This window comes from Oreochromis aureus, linkage group 17, assembly GCF_013358895.1.
Source record: "Oreochromis aureus strain Israel breed Guangdong linkage group 17, ZZ_aureus, whole genome shotgun sequence".
Lineage (NCBI taxonomy): Eukaryota > Metazoa > Chordata > Actinopteri > Cichliformes > Cichlidae > Oreochromis > Oreochromis aureus.
Genome location: NC_052958.1, coordinates 31296171 through 31316089, shown reverse-complemented (window position 1 = coordinate 31316089; position 19919 = coordinate 31296171). Strand labels below are relative to the sequence as shown.

Sequence of the window (19919 nt, the reverse complement as noted above, 5' to 3'; positions counted from 1 at the left end):
CAATCCATCCTTCCACACTATCATCCCTGCTCTTCCCAGGGCAACCACTAAAATCTGTCAGTTTGCGGTCTCAGTGGACATAGATTGCTGTCGGGGCTTTTAAAGCTTGGGCCTGTTGATCAATCACTGCCTTTGCGAGGGCCTCCCTCTGCTCCTCCCGGACCTGCTGTAAAGCACCTGCCTGCTCTGCCAGCCTAGCCTGTAGTTCACCAAAGCCCTTTTTCAAATCTTCGAGTTCTGACATGTCTACCTTAGCCTTTCTCAGCTCTATTCCTTATCACAATATAACAACCCCAAGCCAATAAGTTGATCCTGTTCGTACGCCAGTTGTAAGGGGCTACTAGCCCCGCTATGTAGGGTTGTAGAAGTGCACAGGCTGCCCTGGACGACTAAGGGGTGATGGGATCTGAGTCCGTGACCCCCCTTAGTACAGTTGACCCTGATACTTACTACTGTAAGAATGGTTTCAGCTGTCCGGCTGCTACAGGCACGGAAGAAGGGCTCCAGGGCTCAAACCTGCGAAACAACGACTGCCTGGAGTGCATTGTACTGTCAAATATTAACACAGCCTAGCCTACCTCCGTTTTTTCTGTACCTGACCAGACAACTCGGGTGCCCCTACTCCAAGGCAACCTGGGTTTGACAGAAGCATGCACCAGTCACTTTTTAAACAATGTGGCACCTTTGATTTGTTCAGATGGCCCTCATGAACCAAGACTGTTTATCAATGTTAACAGGGCCCTGGAGAACACCAGTGACAGAAAGGAAACCCCCCAACAACAAAGAAATAAAACAAATCAAACAGTTTTTATGACCCAATGTTGTGAGTTCTCAACCCCTCCCAAACCACAATAGCCACAGGAAAAGGGCCCAAAGATCACAATACAGCAGAACAATTAAGGTTAACACAGCTTCATCACATTATTTGCAATGTCCAAACCAAAAAAATAGTTCCAGTCTTTAAAGTAAAGTCCGATCCAGTGAATTGTCCCTGGTATGTGAAACCAATAAACAGTTTTAGGTGTAGCTGTCATGAACTAGAGTTCCAGTCTGTTAGGCTGCCCAGAGATTCCGCAGCCGGAGCAGATTATCCAGCCCCGGGCTCACAAAAAAACAAAAAAACAACAAGAACACAGAAACTCTACCTTTGCCTCCAGAGAGCTCCGCAGTCAAACTCAGCCTCGAGCGACAGGAACAAAGGTGAGTTAGAAAGGGAAGGGCAGCTAGCCTTAGCTCTCACTTAGCTCCTCTGCCCACGCTATCTCTGTCACCACTACACCACAGCGCCGCGCCCAGAGGTCCGCAGTAACAGGAGCTGGATTCCGCACACAGAGGGAAACTCCGCCTAGACTCACTGCGATCCCGTCCCTCGTCCCACTAACCTCCCGGATACTCCTTTTCGGGCTCGTCCTGACCACGGGGCTTTCTTGGTGTCTTGGGCCGTAATGGCACACGCGAGATAGGTACCGCACTCCCCGCTCGCTCCCAACAGCGCACCTCCCCGTTCACACGCGTGCGAGAGCTCGCCTCAAAATGTCACTTCCTCTTGGCTGGTCCAGACGGGCCACTGAATGCCCTACATGAGAGTTTTCCACAAGTTATATATATGTGCCCTCACACTTACATGCAATGAAAGACAATGAAAATTCTGTGTTAGTGTTGGTGTGCTGTTTTTCTGAAACAGCTGCTTGTTAATGGAAAATGGAAACAGGCATGGACATACACATACAAAGAGTCTGCACAAAGCAAATGAATCTATGATATACTATGTTGCCTTTTTCTTACTGAGTAACTATTTGTTTACAAAAAGTCTTTAAAGACATTTTTGTTTGTCTTAATGTTAGCAGGGATAAAGAGATATAGAAAAATAGAGAGGGACTTTAAATGGGGCCTCATTGTCTGGTTTAGACGTTTTGATGAATGCTACAGGTCTTTAACACGCTCTGTGCCTTCATATCCCACCAGTCTGCACATCTGTTTGTCTCTGTGTCTGTCGGATACGTGCTTATCTATTTTTTGTAAGTACTGTAACTGTGTGAATGTTTTTAGGTTCACTACATTAGAATTTTTGCCGGTAGATTACTGACAAAAAAGGAATGTGATTTCTCTGGCAGTTCAAGATTTTTTTTATTGAGTATTTTTAGTTCTAATTATTGCCTTTTTGTTTTTATTAAGAAAATCCATTTTTTATCAGGCACTGGTGACATAGCAAATTTGACTTAAAGGTGCATGCATTTATACTTGCTGACTATCAGCTAGGACTATATATAGGACTCATCTCTGTAATGTGGTGGACTTTTAAACCATGATTTTGGTTTTCCGTACTTTTTGAAACATCTCTATTTCAATAATCCATGACATTTATTTCAGAAAGAAAAAAAAAGATGATCGAGATCAGCATTATTATCCCCCTAAAAAGCGGACCTTTTTATTGACCCATGACTGTCAAGGCTGACTGAATGGACTCAGGCGCAAACTCAGGGATAAAGTGCCAAGAGGGTTTACTTACAACACCAAGTGAACTATTTACTAATGTGGGTAAGGTCAGGGGCTCCAGGGATCCACGGGAAGGAGGCGAGAGGGACACCACACCCGATTGCCGAACCACACACTCGCTCCGCTTTTGACATACAGTTCGCTCCGTTACGGTCATGCCACGCCACACTGCCAACACCCACAGTCAGGAATCCAGGGAAGAGGAACAAGGACAAGTCTAGGGAATCTATATACACAAACAGACGAGAAGATCAAAACTAGGAAGTCACAGGGAAAACATGAGGGTTACTTTTTGTAACTGAGGTTTATCTTACAATGAACATAACGTATAAAAACCACAGCAAAGGTTTGATTTGTCACTTGAGAAAGCATGCCAAAAACAATCTAAATCAGTTCAGACCTGAGAAAAGGAATTCTGCATGCTTACACAGGAGGAGATGGATATCCAAATATTTAACAACAGTTCCAAGTGTCAAGAACTGGAGGGAGAAGTATCATCAAGAAATTCAAAGGCAGCCACACACCACAGAACAAGACTGGCAGAGGTAGGAAGCAAAAGATCTCAAAGACTGGAAAGAAATCTAGTGAGAGATGTATCTATAGACTCAAGAACAACTGCAGAGACACTTGTTAACACTAGGTCGCTAGCAAATAAAACGTTCATATTGAAGGATTTCTTCACCTCTCATAATCTGGATTTCCTCAGTGTGACAGAAACCTGGCTAAGTGACGGTGAGTTAAGCGCTTTCTCAGAACTATTACCGCCAAATTGTTCGTATTTTAACTCACCAAGGACTACGGGCCGAGGTGGAGGAGTGGCCACAGTTTATAAAAATACTTTTCACTGTCGCCAACTGTCACCTGTCACTTTCTCCAGTTTTGAACTGAATATGTTTGAGCTTGGTAGCAGTCATCCTGTTCTTTGTGCAGTGATCTACCGTCCACCAAAATATATCAGGAACTTTGTTAATGACTTCTCTGAGTTCTTGGCTGAAATAATGCCAAAGTATGACAAGGTCTTAATCCTGGGTGATATGAATATTCATGTGTGTTGTCCTACTAAACCATTGGCAAAGGGCCTTTTAAACCTACTTGATGCTTTTAATGTTTTGCAGTCTGTCACTGGTCCCACTCATAAATATGGACACACTCTGGATCTGGTTTTGTCTTATGGTTTACCTGTTTATAATCTTCAAATTTATGATGTCGTCTTTTCTGATCATATGCCTGTATTGTTTGAAACTTCTCTTCCCTGTAATATCGTGGCCCTCCTACTGCTTCTTGCATGTTTAAACCATCAAGTGCCGTCCAGTTTTCTACTGCCTTTAATAAGACCTTTAATGTTGACTCAGAGCTCTCAGCCTGTGTCGACACTGAGGAGCTGACTGCAAAATTTTTCTCTACTTGTCAAAACATTCTGGATACTGTTTTTCCTCTGAAGGTCAGGCGGCCCAAATTGAAGTCTGAGCCATGGCTGAACGACATCACTCGGGCTGCTCGAAGAGAGTGCAGAAAAGCAGAACGCAAATGGGAAAAAGACAAGCTACAAGTGTCTTATGATATCTTAAGAGATACTGTAGCTGGCATAAATATCAGAAAATTGTTAAGAACCAGAAATCCGCCTATTTTGCAGGTGTTATTAATGACAACTGCCACAAGCCCCGTGTCTTATTTAGTATTTTAAACTGTGTTCTTAACCCTCCCCAATCCAACTGTACAGAAGCTTCTGCTGAAACTTGTGAAGCTTTTTTAAATTTCTTTGTGGACAAGATTTTATCTATTAGAGCACATATTTTACCCCCTTCTTATGACCCTTCTGTTATTTTTACGCCTTTAGCAGTTTTTAGCCATTTTGAACCCGTGTCTCTGTCTTATCTGGGTAAAATTGTCACCCAAATCAAGTCTGGCTCTCCCAGTGATGTTCTTCCCCCTCGCTTTTTTAAAGAAGTTTGGGGCACTATTGGACCTTATATTCAAAGGCTTATAAACAGCAGCCTGACTTTAGGTGATGTACCTGTAATTTTTAAACAGGCAGTGGTCCAGCCTCTGCTGAAACGCCCTGGCTTGGATGCCTCTTTGTTGTGTAATTTCAGACCTATTTCAAAGCTTCCTTTTGGTTCTAAAATTTTAGAAAAAGTAGTGTGCTCACAGTTGCAGACTTTTTTAAAGAGTCAAAACATTTTTGAGGTATTTCAATCTGGTTTTAAAGCACTTCACAGCACAGAGACTGCACTTTTGAGAGTTTTAATGATATCTTACTAACTGCTGACTCTGGGAAGTCTGTCTTACTTGTGCTTTTGGATCTCACAGCAGCTTTTGATACAGTAGATCACAATATTTTGATTTCTCGCCTAGAACATCATGTTGGAATTAGAGGCACTGCCTTGGAGTGGTTTAAGTCATACCTGTCTGACAGAAGTTTTTCTGTCTCACTTGGTAAATTTCATTCATCTTCCGCCCTCCTCCCATGTGGTGTACCTCAAGGATCCATCCTTGGGTCCCTTCTTTTTAGTATTTATTTACTTCCCCTTGGCCATATTATTAAAAAACAAAAAGTCTCATTTCATTTTTATGCAGATGATTGTCAAATTTATCTACTGCTGAAACACAATGACCTTTACCCCCTGAGGCCTATTTTAGAATGTCTTAAGGATATCAGAGCATGGCTGGCTCTGAATTTTTTAAACTTTAATGAAAAGAAGACTGAGGTCATTATATTTGGGCCGAATGGACCTGGTGTCCCTCCATCTGACTTGGGTCCTCTTACATCCTGTGTCAAACCAATTGTCACCAACCTTGGAGTAAAATTTGACACAGCTCTTAAAATGGACAAACAAGTAAATACAGTGGTGAGGAAAAGCTTTTTTCAGTTGAGGCAGCTCTCTAAAGTAAAACCTTTTATTTCTTTTTGTAACTTGGAGAGAGTTTTGCACGCATTTGTGACCACTCGCCTTGATTATTGTAATGGACTTTATATTGGTATTGATCAGGCTTCACTATCACGCTTGCAAATGGTCCAGAATGCTGCTGCTCGCCTGCTGACAGGGACACGCAAACATGAGCACATTACCCCTGTTCTTGCCTCCTTACACTGGTTGCCTGTCCATTTTAGAATTCATTTAAAAATTTTATTGCTTGCTTTTAAAGTCTTAAATGGCCTGGCTCCTTCTTACCTGTCAGACCTTCTACACCGATACACTCCACAAAGGTCTCTCAGATCATCTGACCAGTCACTCCTTGCTGTGCCCATGTCGAAACTGAAACACCGGGGGGTCCGAGCTTTCGCTGTTGTGGCCCCCAAACTATGGAAAAAACTGCCCCTCCATATTAGGTTGGCCCCAACACTTGAAATGTTTAAATCACTTTTAAAAACACACTTTTTTTCAAAGGCTTTTTAGGAGTATTATCAGAGTCAGTTTGTAGTCAGTTTGTAGTCAGCTGTTGGTCACTCTTAATCTTTTTACTTTGTTAATCTTATTCATTGTATATCTTATTGTTTATTTTACTCATGTTTTGATATTTAATATATACACTGATTTATTTTTATCTTCTTTTTCAATTATGTATTTATTTTGTTTATTGATTTCATTGTATGCTTAATGTATGGTTTTTAACTGCTATCTCTGTTTTATTATTGGAAAGCACTTTGGTCAACTTGTTGTTTTTAAAAGTGCTATATAAATAAAGTTGGATTGGGTTGGATTGTGAGTTTGCCAAGTCAGGAATTTTAGTCTCAAAGAAGACAATGACAGGAATTTGAGGTCGCAGACCAACAAAAACTTGAAAAAAAAAAAAGCAGACTGCAAGTGCATGATTTTTACAGATAAGATAAAACTAGAGCACTTTGGTATTAGAGACACTGTTTGGAGAAAGAAATAAGAAACCTACAGCCCAAAGAACACAATCCCCTCAGTTAAACACGGAGAAGGAACTTATATACTGTGGGGATGCTTCAGTACTTCAGAAACTGGAAATCTCATCAAGACAGAAGGAATCATGAAGAATGAAGAGATTCTGAAAGAAAAGCAGTGAGCAGCAAAACCGGGTCTCGATTGTCGCTTTGTCTTCCAACATGACAGCGACTGAAAACATACATCACTCCCGGTGAAAAACTACCTCCAGAAGACCAAAGTGAAAGTGACAGGCTGGCCTGCACATTGAATCCCTTTGATCATCTCCAAGGTGAAAGAAAGACCAAGGTCCATGCCAAAAGACCATCAAATTAGTTCAATCAGCCTCAGTTTCTTGCTTTTCAGGACTATCTTTAACTCAATGCACTGTATCCCCACAAGACAAAAACAGCCATCAGTATTTCTCCCTCCATCTTCTCGTTCCCCCTCTATGTTTCTGCCATGTATTAGGCTTTCCCATAGCTTCTCCTACATCCTGCACTTGTTCAGATTTGTGACTTGGACATTGTTGGATGTGTCAGTTTTATCCTCCTACACTCCTCAGTCTCTTCTTTTGACATTTTAACTCTATGCGTGGTAAATCTTAACCTCAGACAATCTTGCCAAGTCCACAATTAGCACAATGCACATGTGTACATATCTTTGTACTTTACATATTAGTGGGTTCCAAAGTGATCTTGAAGCTGAACGTCCCAGTTTATGATTTGGGGGTATCTTGCCATTCATGCTTTTAATGTATTTGCATCAGACAGTTTACACTACAGTTCGATTTCCTTCAAAACACATATCTGTCCCCAGCCATCAGAGAGACAAGCGTGAGCAAACGCTCGGTCCTTGATCTTTAAACATAATCTTCATCTGAAATAATTGCGTTCTTTTTTCTTTTTTTTGTAAATATGTTTATTAATATTTTTGATATAAAGAAAACAAAACAAAACAGACAACACAACAACAAGGGCAAAAAAAAAAACAAAGCAAAAAATTACACTGCATCAACAAAGATACTACTTCAACACTGGCAAGATACAAGAATAAATCACTAGGGTGGTAGACTGAATTATCGATCAAAGATGACTTTGTTTTAATACATGATCTAAAAATTTCTGCCACACACTGAAAAACTTACTAAGTTTGTCCTCTAATATATACCTAATTCTCTCCATATGCAATAGAGCAGTCAGTTCTGTCAGCCACATTTTGAATTGAGGTACAATGTCAGACTTCCAGAGAGTCAAGATAATTTTCTTAGCAATTACCATTCCAAACAGAATTGTAGTTTGTGCAGCGGAGCTGAGGTGTAAAAGGGAAGAGGAGGATCCAAACAATGCAGTTATTGGGTCTGGCTCTAATGTGCAGTTGTACAAATCAGAAAAGCATTTAAAGATGTCCAACCGATAGTTATGCAATTTGGGACGAGTCCAGAATAAATGGGTAAGAGAGCCTTCTCCGAGTTTACAACAATCGCATATTGGACTAATATGCTTTCAAATATTAATCCTTTTTTTTTTTTTAAATATAATTTTAACATTAACATACCATAAGAAAACGTTCAATGATAAGTTGGATAAGACTGGCTTCTTGCCTCTTAGCTCACTTTTTTTCCCTTTAAAATAATAGGTCAGTGTTTCTGCCCCTCTTTGACTCAGGACCCATCAGTTTGTGTTATCTGAGACATGAAGATTATTGTAGCCACATATTTGATGAACAGAAGGTACTATCTGCACCTCCAGGGGTGCCCACTTAATAATATCCACCCTTAATGGTAATATTAATGTGTAACAAAGCACGAGTCAAGCAGCCACAGAGCGTTTGGCAGCTTATCGCAGTGCTGCTACAGTCAAAGACAATTGGCATTATCTATAAAACAGCTCATTACACTGACTATCAATGTAAAGAGGAGAAGAGGCTGCACACATGCATGCGCAAACACTCTGATAGACAGACAGGGAAACATGCACACAGGTTTATCTGTGGGGTCAAGCCTATTATTAACCCCAGGGGTCTCGCTGTTAAACTCCTGATAGACAGGGAATAAAAATCACACAACTAAGCTTCTTAAAAAGGGAAAACCACATGAAAAAGAGAAATAAACCACAATCGTCTTCAGCTCTTTCTCATTCTTCGCACTCACCACTCACACCATGAGTAAAGGCTTTATGAGTAAAGGCTTGGTATTGGGTGAGGGCTTATTTGCGCTTACCACCATTTCCATTGTCAGCGCCCTTTTATATCTCATATTAGTTACAGAGAGACAAAGGCAAGATCGATTTCTGCACTGCCACTGTACTGCAGTGAAGGGGGAAGGGAAGAAGAAACTCCAGGGTTCATAAATGGGAACAAGTCTGACCACAGTAATAAACAATAAGAGTTCATTCTCATTTTCCTTCTGTTCTGCTTGAAGGACACGTGACTTTACAACAATTTGATAAGAGGTGTGAAATATCAGTAAAAGTCCGATCTTTTTCATGTCCTACTTTGAACCCCAATGCGACCAAATTCCGAGAAACGATGACTGATGTTACAGTTTGTTTACGGCCACGTTGTTGAGATTTGTCACCCGAGTGGCTGTAATCAGCTGTGCGGTCACCGACATTGGTAATCTTTTATTTTTTTTATAAACATGTCAGTGACAGTTGGCAAAAATCAGTGTGTGTCATGTGAAATTGCTTTTATGTTGAAAAGGACTCTATGGGAATTCTCAGAAATTGTAGCCCGCCTTGCAGCGCCTCTAAATGGGTTGTGTTTAGGGAGTTGGTTTGACACATGAATCGTGAGATATGATCATTGGTTGGTTTAGACATGAGTAGTGTTTCACCAAAGAGTTGCAGGTTTTGCAACTAAAAGCTGTGGGACAAAAGTAGCTTGATAATGCATTTGCAAGAATGCACCCAAGAACGTAGAAAGTTCTTTGGCGTATCTATGAACAGTGTGCTAACTTATACACAAAAGTGTACTCTGTTCATTTCAATAATTACCTATCAAATAATGATAAAAACACAAACAAAAGAAACCTCTATGACAGTCTTGTAAGAAGTAACTTCTTTGTATGAAGAGTTTGCGTGCAAAGATACAAAACAACTAATTGTAACCTGTGTTGGAGGTCATGAGATCCTGTCAGCGTCACTGTTACCAGGAAGCTGCCTCCATAACTATGGGAAAAAAACTCCCCACAGCTGGAAGAAACAAAGACAGGTATAAACGAGGTGTTAATTTTCCCTTAAGGTATTAAAACTGCTGCTACAGACTGTTTGTGCTATATTTCAAAGGTTTCTTTCAATACATTTCAGAAATTAAGTCTTGGTTTCAATGCTCAATTTATTTTTTCACAACAATCTTGGTGGCAAAGATGAAATTTCTCAAGTGATTTCTTTTCTGCTTTCTTGTTGATCCAGGAGAACCTGCAGGTGGATCAAATGAGTCTAAAAGATCACTTACCTGCAGGCAAATCATTAAGTAGATGAGTACCTAACAATCGTAGTCAGTCAGAGTAGTCAGTCACTGCTGAAATCATTATTGATAAAGAACCTAGAGTGGAGAGCAGGAGAGACCAACCTAAATTTCCAATTGCACTAAATTAAATTTTTTTATGGAGAAAATATTTAAGAAATTTGAAATTGTTCTGTTTTATTCCAGATGATTTGGGCTGATCACCAGAGGACAGATGGCAATCAGCACTGTTAGTCTGGGGTGACTGCTGCAGGAAGACACAGATGCAGATAGGTTTGTCATTAAGAATGTATTTGTTTAAATGTTTAGTGATGAACATCAAGTGGAAAACCTATTACCGCAGGAAGCTGGAGAAAAATGACAGACTAACACCAACAATATCAAGGTCAAGGTCAAATTTATTTATATAGCACATTTCCAGACAGACGATGCTGCACACAGAGCTTAACAATATAAAAATGTCATTTAAAAGAAATAATATAAAACAAAAATAACAATATAAAACAATAATAGGAAAATAAGTCAATTAAAATGATAACTAAGACCAAAATGCTTGGGTCATAGTGTGTTAAAGGCCAGGGCATAAAAGTATGTCTTTAGTAGCGATTTAAATTGATGAAGTGTTTGTGTAGATCTAATATTTAGGGGAAGACTATTCCAAAGTCTGGGACCGGCTACAGAGAAAGCTCTGTCGCCACAAGATTTGAGATGTGGGATGGATAGCATTAATTTTGAGCTATATCATCAAATCTATTTCCAGTACTAGATTTGGGCTAAATATTCCATAGCTACATCTTCACCCTACTTTGATCAGCAAAAATAAGCTCCAAAGTCGCCCCACTTGCCCAGCCGACACAAGCCAGCTTCCTAGCAACTGCTTGACAAAATGTCCCCTCATGTAAATGAATTGGGAAACAGGAATTAGTGAACATTTGGATGACAGAATCGCCACAACGCTCGTGTTTGGGGTCATCGGTGTTTGTGTAAATGTTAATTTATTTTATTACATTTTTGAAATTTAGCCTTTATTTATACAGGTAGTCCTATTAAGACTCAATGACTCATATACAAGAGAGAAATATTTCTTTTGGTCACCAACTACAAAACAGCTGCCAGATCCCAAAGAGGACGGCGAGGGTCTTTATGGCTCAGCTACTCTCTTTTCTGTTAGAACAACAACAATTTAAATAAAGATTATTTAAAATGAAGAGTCTTGTCAAGAGTCAAGAACAGGTGGCCGGACCAAAACATTGCCTCAGCCGTACAGGGGAAACAGCAGCGTATACAAATGCTATAACCAAGCTGTGCAGCAACTTCACGACTGCAAATTTTACCCAAATAACTACCTTTATGTAACAGGAAAATTAGACAGATGTGGACTAATTACACTCCATTCATTTAAATCAAATTATTATTCAAAACAGCCACAGGAGGATGCAGAGAGACCGACAACCATTCACATTCCCACCTATGAGCAATTTAGAATCATCAAATATGCATCACCTCTTTGCAATCACCTCATTCCAAAATATCAGCATTCCAAGAAGTTGCAAGTTCAACAATAGATCCCAGAGTCAGATGCTTGTTGCAGGAGGCTCCCCCCCCCCCATTGATTCATTGGGATATTCCTTTTTGGGAAGCACAGTCACAGGCCTGAAAATCCGGTGAGCCAGACAAGTGGTAAACAAGGATTGTATTCAGAGGGATGAAATTCTGCCATTGAAGTCTAAAAATATTCTCCTGGTCTGCTCACCTGATGCTGGTCAGTTTGAAAGCGTTCTTTGTGAAAGGAGAAGAGCTAGATGTGGCCTCTAGTACCAACAACCTAGCCTTCAAGCTGAGTCCAGGCAGCTTGGCCACCACCAGCCATCAGCCATTGGAAGCTTAGCCTCCAAGCTGAATCCAGGCCTCCACTAACAGCTATCAGAGGCTTAGCTGCCAGGCCAAACACAGGCCTCCAGTACCAACAACCAGCAACCTGGCATTCAAGCTGCAGCTAAGGAAAATAATGGATCTGATGAAAGATGTTAAAGAACTGAAAAGACTTAACAATGAAAAAGACAAACTATTATCCTTACTGGAAACTCAGGTGGCCGACATGGAACAATACTCCCGGATAAATTATACAATGATTACTGGTTTGGAGATCAAGCCCTGGACATAATGCCAGAGCAGCGGAGACTCCACTGAACAGCAGGTGACCAAGTTCCTGAACAGTAAAAGGATTATGGTTTATAGCGGCGGCACTGAGGCGTGGCACCCTCTGCCCAGTAAAGAAAGACAGTGTAAACCTGCAGTTGTAGTGAGGTTTGTGAACCGAAAATAGAAAAATGCTTTAGCAAGGGAGGAAACTGAAAAGGACATATTCATTAAGGAGCATCTTACCAAAAAAACCAAAAAAAAAAACCAAAAGAAAGAAATGCAGACATCACAAGAGAAGCCCATATCTTAAAAACAGTACAGGATCCAAGCAACATGGACCTCAAACTGTAAGGTATATATTGAACTAAATGGAAAACCAGAAGAAGAAGCAAAAGTCATATGGATAAAGGAACAACATGAATTTGACAGATATAAGTAGAAGTACAGCACAGTATGAATATGTTTTTTGCGTACATTCACTGACATACTTCATGATTAATGTCTTGTCTAATTATCCTTGCTCTTTTAATAGTGAAGACAGGAATATAGGTGCATTAAGAGAATTTAAACCTTTGTACCCACTGAACAGCGACCACAAGACATTCTAGGTGATATTGATCCAGACAGCAAATTTTTTCAATCAAATCAACAATAGTTTTATTTATTACCAGGAAAAGCAGCTTAAAGCAGATTGGATGTCACTAATTAATAGTAGAAGTCTTTATGCCAATTTACCAGTACTACAGATTTTTTTACATTTTTAAAAACAATTTAAGATCACATTTAGGATTACAGCCATCTTGGAAACCTGGAATTAAAGCACTGAACATCCTAATTTTAATTTAAACAGGTATGAGGTGTACACTCAAAACAGAACATGTAAAAATAGTGGTGGGGTAGCACTATATGTTGACAGAAATTTGAAAAGTACAATAGCAAGGGGTATGACAGCAACAGTGGATGAGGCTGCTAAATGATTAACAATTGAAATTATAATGGAAAAAAGAAAGAATATGATTGTACGTTGCATATATACAGCGCCGATATGGAAATTTTCAAAGATTGTATGGAGAAAATGTACACAAAAACATTTCAAAAAGATATCGGAATCTCTGGGGACTTCAATATAGATCTCAGGAGGTTTAAGCAACATAAACCAACTGAAGATTTTTTAAACACAATGTATAGTCATACCTTATTTCTAAAAATCACAAAACCCACAAAAATAACTTCATACTGTGCAACTTTAATAGTTGCACAGTATTGAATCATAGGTCTATAGAGAAAAAAAATGTGGATAAATTCTACAATAAATTTATAGAGATATTTAAATTTATTATATGATAAAAATTGCCCAATTGAAATGATTGATAAAAATTTTGAAATATAAAAATTGTCCATGGTAAACCAACTGGCTTCAAAATGCCTGTAAAACAAAAAACAATTATTATAGAGGTTTTATCAATTTAAGAACTAAAGAATCTGAAAAAAGACATAAAAGAACAAAAATAGGTTAACTGAAGTGATATGAGCTAGCAACAGGTTATGCCACAGGAAATGATTAAATGACAATAAGAATAACATTAAAGGAATCTGGAACATATTAAACAGTTTTTTTTAAAAATGGCACAAGGAAAATGACATATCTAGAGTATTTTATTGACAACAATGGTGACAATTATAATATAAATATGCTAGCAAATGGATATAATGACTTTGTGTAAATATTTAGCAGCAAAGATTCCAGAACATGGAAGAGATGATAAAAGTGAAACTTTAATTTGAAATAAACCATATTCATTTTTTCTTTCTACAGTGGATGAGTTGGAAGTAAGTCCCAATCAAGAGTTTAAGATCACTTGAAAAATGGCAAAAAAAGGAGAAAATAAAATAAAATCATATTTTGCATTGTTTCAGAGCTTCAACATGCAACAAGAAGAAATGGGAGTGAGACAGAACATTTTCTTGAGCATGTAATTTATCGAAAGCGACACTTAAATTGAAACAGGCTGTTTTCAAAAAAGCCTGTAAAGCCCTAAAAAACAGAAATCAAAGTTCCAAACATGAACTTAGTAATGAGTAGCTTCACCGTTATTGTTCATCACTTCAAAAACTCGTTGCAGCATGCTTGATGCAAGTGTTTCCATAAGGTGAGTGGGAACATTTCTCCAAGTGGTGAAGACGGCCAAAGGGCATCTACTGTCTGCAACCATTGTCCATTTTTGTAAACTTCCCTTGCCATCCATCCCCAAAGGTTCTCATTTGAATTTAGATCAGGGAAAGACACAGGATCGTCCAAAAGAGTGATGTTATTTTCATTGTGTACTGTAGCATTGTCCTGTTGAAAAACCCAGTCGTTACCACACAGACGAGGGCCCTCAGTCATGAGGGATGCTCTCTGCAACATCTGGACATAGCCAGCGGCCGTTTGATGCCCCTGCACCTCCTGAAGCTCCACTGTTCCACTGAAGGAAAAAGCACCCCAGACCATTATGGCGCCCCCTCCACTGTGGCGCATGGAAAACATCTCCGGTGGGATCTCCTTGTCATGCCAGTAAACATCAGGACCATCAAGGTTACATTTTTTCTCATCAGAGAATAAAACTTTCTTCCACCTTTCACTGTCCCATGTTTGGTGCTCTCTTGCAAAGTCCAAACAGTCGGCTCTGTGGTGTTCAAGGAGACGAGCCCTTTGAAGACGTTTTTTGTTTTTCAAGCCCTTCAGTCTCAGAAGCTGTCTGATGGTTATGGGGCTGCAGTCGGCTCCAGTAACGGCCTTAATTTGGGTTGAGGATCGTCCAGTGTCTTGACAGACATCTAGTTGGATCCTCTGGCTCAGTGTTGGTGAAATATTTTGCGCTCTTCCACTTGACGCTTTTATTCCATAACCCTCAGGATAATTTAAGAAATTCCAAATGACTTATTGCGTCCCTCAGCAGTGATGGCGAGCTGCGAGGGACCCTTCTTATGCAGTTCAGTTCAGTTCTTTTTGAACGTGGTCGGGTTGACCACGTTCAAAAAGGGAACATTTTTTTGCCTTTGCCATCAGAACATCATGACAGTGTGACTACCTGACAGAAAATGAATCCACATTTTTGCACCCATTTAGCCTTTTAAAGGCACGTGGTCCTAAAATTTTGGTCAGCTGTAAAACAGCCAGTTTCAGGTTAAGTGCTGTTTTTGATAAATTACATGCTCAATAAAATGTTTTGTCTCACTCCCGTTTCTTACTGTTGCATGTTGAAGCGCTACTAGGAACCTTGTTAAGATCCAGCCATGTCAAATGTGAATGTTTGCCATTTTTTAAGTGGTCTTAAACTTTTGATTGGGACTGTATTCAAATAAAATGAAATTGCGAAGGTAATACTGATATTTAAGGAAGGGAATAAACATCTTTTCACAACTACAGGCCAATATTACTCATCTCCCAATTTTGGAAAAGGTTTTTAGCAATCAACTAGAAAAATAAATCACAAAAAAATATGATTTTGTTAACCAAAGTCAGTATGGATTCAGCGCAAAGAGTTCAGCTTCATGGGCAATAACTGAACCGATCGAAGCAATAACAAATGCACTGGATCTAAAACAATATGCAGCATTTCATACAGTTAATCAATCTTTACTACTACATAAAGTACAATTTTATGGAATTAGGGCACTAAGCTGGATCAGAATGTATTCATTTAGAAGACTACAGTTTGTGAAGATGGGAGAATTTACATCTGGGTACATGGAAATTGCTTGTGGAGTCCCTTAAGGGTCAGTATAAATGATTTAAGACAGTTACAAATTTGTATGGATAGCAATAAATTATCACTAAATCTTAGCGAAACAATAGCAATGATATTTGGTAACTATAAAGTGAATGATAGGATACAAACACAGGTAGAAAATTAAAAAATTGAAATAGTAAAGGAGACGTTTGATATATGACAATAAAATCAGTTGGAAACCCTATATCAGACACATACAAAACAAAGTGCCCAAAAGCATCTCAATCATGAACAAAATTAAACTTGTTCTAGATTATAATTGTCTCTAAATACTGTATTGTTCTCTAATTCTTCCATATTTAACTTACTGTGTAGAGGTATGGGGAAATAATAATAAAAAAAGGGCAGTTGATATAATACACAAAGTTTGGTATCTTCATAATACAAATTTCTTATGTTTACAGTCAAAATTATTAAAACTTCATGACTTGTTTAATTACAATACAGCACCAGAGATGGGGGCTACAATTTTAGAGGGAATGGGAATTTTAAGGAGCACGTAGTGACAAGTAAGTTTTTGTGTGTCTGTGTGTGGGGTTAAACTGTAGATTTACACAAGCTGGGAATGTTTCTTGGAGGCAATTCTAAACAACTGTAGATTCCGACTTCATAACCTACTGTAGATTAAGTACAAATTATTTTTATGGGTCATCACTTTGCAAAGGTCTAGAAGAAGAAGAAGAAAGAAGAAAGAAGGCACCTTCATACTTGAATTCAATTTGAAGCTGCCATCATGGACCAGCTAAATACCTTCTGGAGAAATGTTTTATCATCAGATAAAATATTTGGTCACAATGACAAGAGATATGTTTGTAGAAATAAGGGTCATTGTAGAACATTCCATCAAATATATATTTGACCCTTTATGCATAATTTTGGCTCTGTGTGGATTAGAGAAAATTCCAAAGAAATTAAAATGTGTTTTGAATCATTAAAGTTGTATGCTGTGCAGTCATCCCATCCTGGAAAAAAGAATTCAAAGAAATCCCGTAAGAGCCCAGACCCATTTTTACTGTCAGAAAAAAACTAAGGGAGAGTCAAGAGTAAAGGTGCGGTGACAGGTGGGTTCTTATGGGTTAAATGGCCAAATTACCATGAAATTTAAGCCCATGATGAGTGTATGGAAACTTTAACCACATCCTTAGGCTTGTGTTTGTTCACCATCACTTTTTCCCCTTTCTTCTGTATGTGCTATAGAAATTTAGAGCTGGCTTATTCATGTCCAATTGTTATTGTGTGTCCCTGTGTGTCTCCTTAGAAATGGCTGGTACACTGAGAACTCTCTAATTCTATTCTGTCCTTTTCCCACAGTTTTATTTTTGGCCTGAAAGTGACCGTGCATCTACTCCTCATGTATCCACCTGGGTGTCTGTATACCCATCTATTTGTATGGCTGCCCACGCCCCTGTGTTTTCTCACCAGGGTTTGATTTCAAACTGAACTGATAAGGAAGTCAGCAGTTCCTTGGAGACCCAAGGGAGAAGAGGAGTGTGTGAAGACAAGGTTTATTTAACTCACACTTCTGAGTTTTAGTTACTTTCCCAATATATTGCTTTTTTAATTCATTAATTTTAGTCCTTTTTAATTTTGTTAAGCCAGTTTGAATCTTAACTGGTGTTCATTTATTTATGAGCATATTTGCCTAAAATTTCAGTTTTAATTCCTTCTATGTCACAGTAATCAGTGTTAGTTTGCCTGTACATCCATGTTACATTGCAGGGTTTAATGAGTCCTCTCTCACAATTTAATCCGTCTGTCTATCTAACCTTTCTGTCTTTATTGACTATAAACAGTAATCTGCTGCTCAAATGAAGACCTTTCATCCTCTTTACAATTCATTATTTTATTTCAGCAAAATGTGCGTTAAAAATATGCATATAAAATATATGTTTTTCTTTGAGGAGGAAATATAAATCTTCATTACATTCTATAGCCAATAAATCTTTGATTTTATAGAAGAGTTAAAAAACCCCCAAACCAATAAAAAGTGCTTAAAAGTGATAAACACCCACTTTTTGGATTCATAATTAAAAACTCATAAAGTATTTAAATGAACTAAATGTAACAAGACACTTCAGGAGATCTGGTCTCTTTGGCTCCAGGAAATCTAAAGCAAACATCTCAGTTAATGAAACACAGCCAATAAAACTCTCTGAAGTGGGGAAACGTTTTAAAATTAATCTGCATCATATATGTTTCCATTGCTCAAATATCCAAGAAGTCTAACTAAACCAGAACTAAACAGAAGTAAAAATGTTTTCCTTCAGAGAAGTTCAGAGTTTAAAACTGTGGATGCATTTGGCAGTTTCAAAATTTTGTGACAAATGGTGAGTTCAGTCTAAGGGAAATATTTAGTAAAAATAAAAATTATCCCCCAAAACAAACAAAACATAATTTCACCACAAACAAATTTACTTTTTAAGAAATATATTTTTGCTGCTTTAAAGTTGAAAAGAGAAAGAAAATAAAGCTGCATTAAAATTCTTATTTCTGAATGTAATTCTGAATTGGTGAGTTTTACACTTTAAAGTGTTTCAAAGGTGCAAAGGTTTTCTTAACTGTGTGTTTTTCAGTCAGGTGAAACTTCCTAATCATTTTTACTCCATATAGTAGCTTATAAAAAATCAGCTTTTTAAAAACTACATAGGATCAAATCCAGTTTCCAAAGCGCATGACTCTACTACTACTACATTTTAAACCACTGAATGTCTGCCTGGTTTTCAGCACTCATCTGTGAAATAATTATTTTTAATAGTCTGAGCATCGTTTAGAACCTCACTGAGAGAAATAAGGAACCTAAAGTAGTTTTATTTTCTTCCTCTAGCTCTTATTCTGACTTTGGAGCATTTTTCATTTATCCTGACAGTCTGCAGTGTCTAACAAATGAGTTGGATTTCTAAATCTTTGATAAAAATGTAATCTTAGGAACACAGGCCTTATTCACAGCTGGACACATTTGTTGTTTATCACATTTACGGTGAGTAATGCATGTGTCTAGCTGTAGTCCAGTTTAAAGCAGGAAAACAAATTTTCACTCCTTTTTTTCTGTTGAAGCCACTTAGGGAGTTAAAAAGTAAAAGCCTATTTTACTTAGGTAAGGTAACCTCAATATAGGGACTTTTAAGTGTTTCTGCTGGAGTATCTCAGACATACTTAGAACTGTTCATCATAGTTGGATGGGTGGGGTCTTCTACTTCTAGGGATCAGAAGAATGAATGTTGGAAGACACTCTCACACATACTCAGTCCTGGTTCTTTCAAAATTGGGTCCTGGTGTCACAATGCCCAGAGGGATGTGCACAGGCCTGTCCAGCTTCTGCAAATGAAGACAGGAAATCAGCAGCAGCGATCCTGCCACCAGGTGGAGGATGCCTGCAATCCAGCCACAAAACAGAGCATAGCCGAACTCCCAGCGAGGGACAATCTGAGGCACTGTCTCGTCGAAGAATCTCACAAGCGTCAGGTGGGCGACGTAAGAGACTGGGATAAGGCCCAGGATCCCTGATACCAGGCACAGTGCCCCGCCTATTGCCTTCAGCGCCCTCTTACACCTAAAGTCATCCAGGGGGTTGTGGCAGCCATTAACCAGGCGGATACCGGGGATGGCCAGCAGCACACCCAACAATCCCACCCCCAGCACCAAGGACATGAGAATCCGGGCCAGTATAATGTCTGGTGGCAGGTCAAACATGCTGTCATAGGGCCGGCACTCCAGCCTATCCATCGCTTCCTGGCTCACACAGGTCACCCAGAGGCCCATGTTAGTTTCCTCAGTGGGAAGCAGGTCTGTAGACAGTGTGATCCATGAAGGCATCAGGATAGTGGTCAGGGAACAGATCCAGGCCACTATTGCCAAACCAACCCCCAGCAGCTCTAGAGTGCCATTGCTAGAGTCCATGACAGCGATGCTGTAGCTCTCAGAGGGTCCTGGTCTTTACCTTGCTCCTTTCAGGAGGGGGATCTGCTGGGACATCAATGCTAGCAGAGAGAGACTTTGCTGTCAGGCCCAGCTGGAAAAGTTATCACACCCTGTCCAGGCAGAGGAAGGCTATGATTGGCCAACTGGAAACAACAGGATTGCTGTGAGGTCACCTGCAGGCAGGATTTTCTTCGAGAGAGGATGTTATCGATGCCTACATCGCTGACTGTAA

At 39.2% G+C, this 19919-nt stretch overlaps 1 protein-coding gene across 1 annotated transcript; it reads right to left on the bottom strand.

Moving 5' to 3' along the window:
- Nucleotides 1-19000: 19000 nt before the first annotated feature.
- LOC116315488 (claudin-22-like) lies at nucleotides 19001-19666 on the bottom strand. The gene has a single exon (XM_031733816.1). The coding sequence runs from the start codon at nucleotides 19664-19666 to the stop codon at nucleotides 19001-19003; it is 666 nt and encodes a 221-aa protein (XP_031589676.1).
- Between the last annotated feature and the right edge of the window lie 253 nt (nucleotides 19667-19919).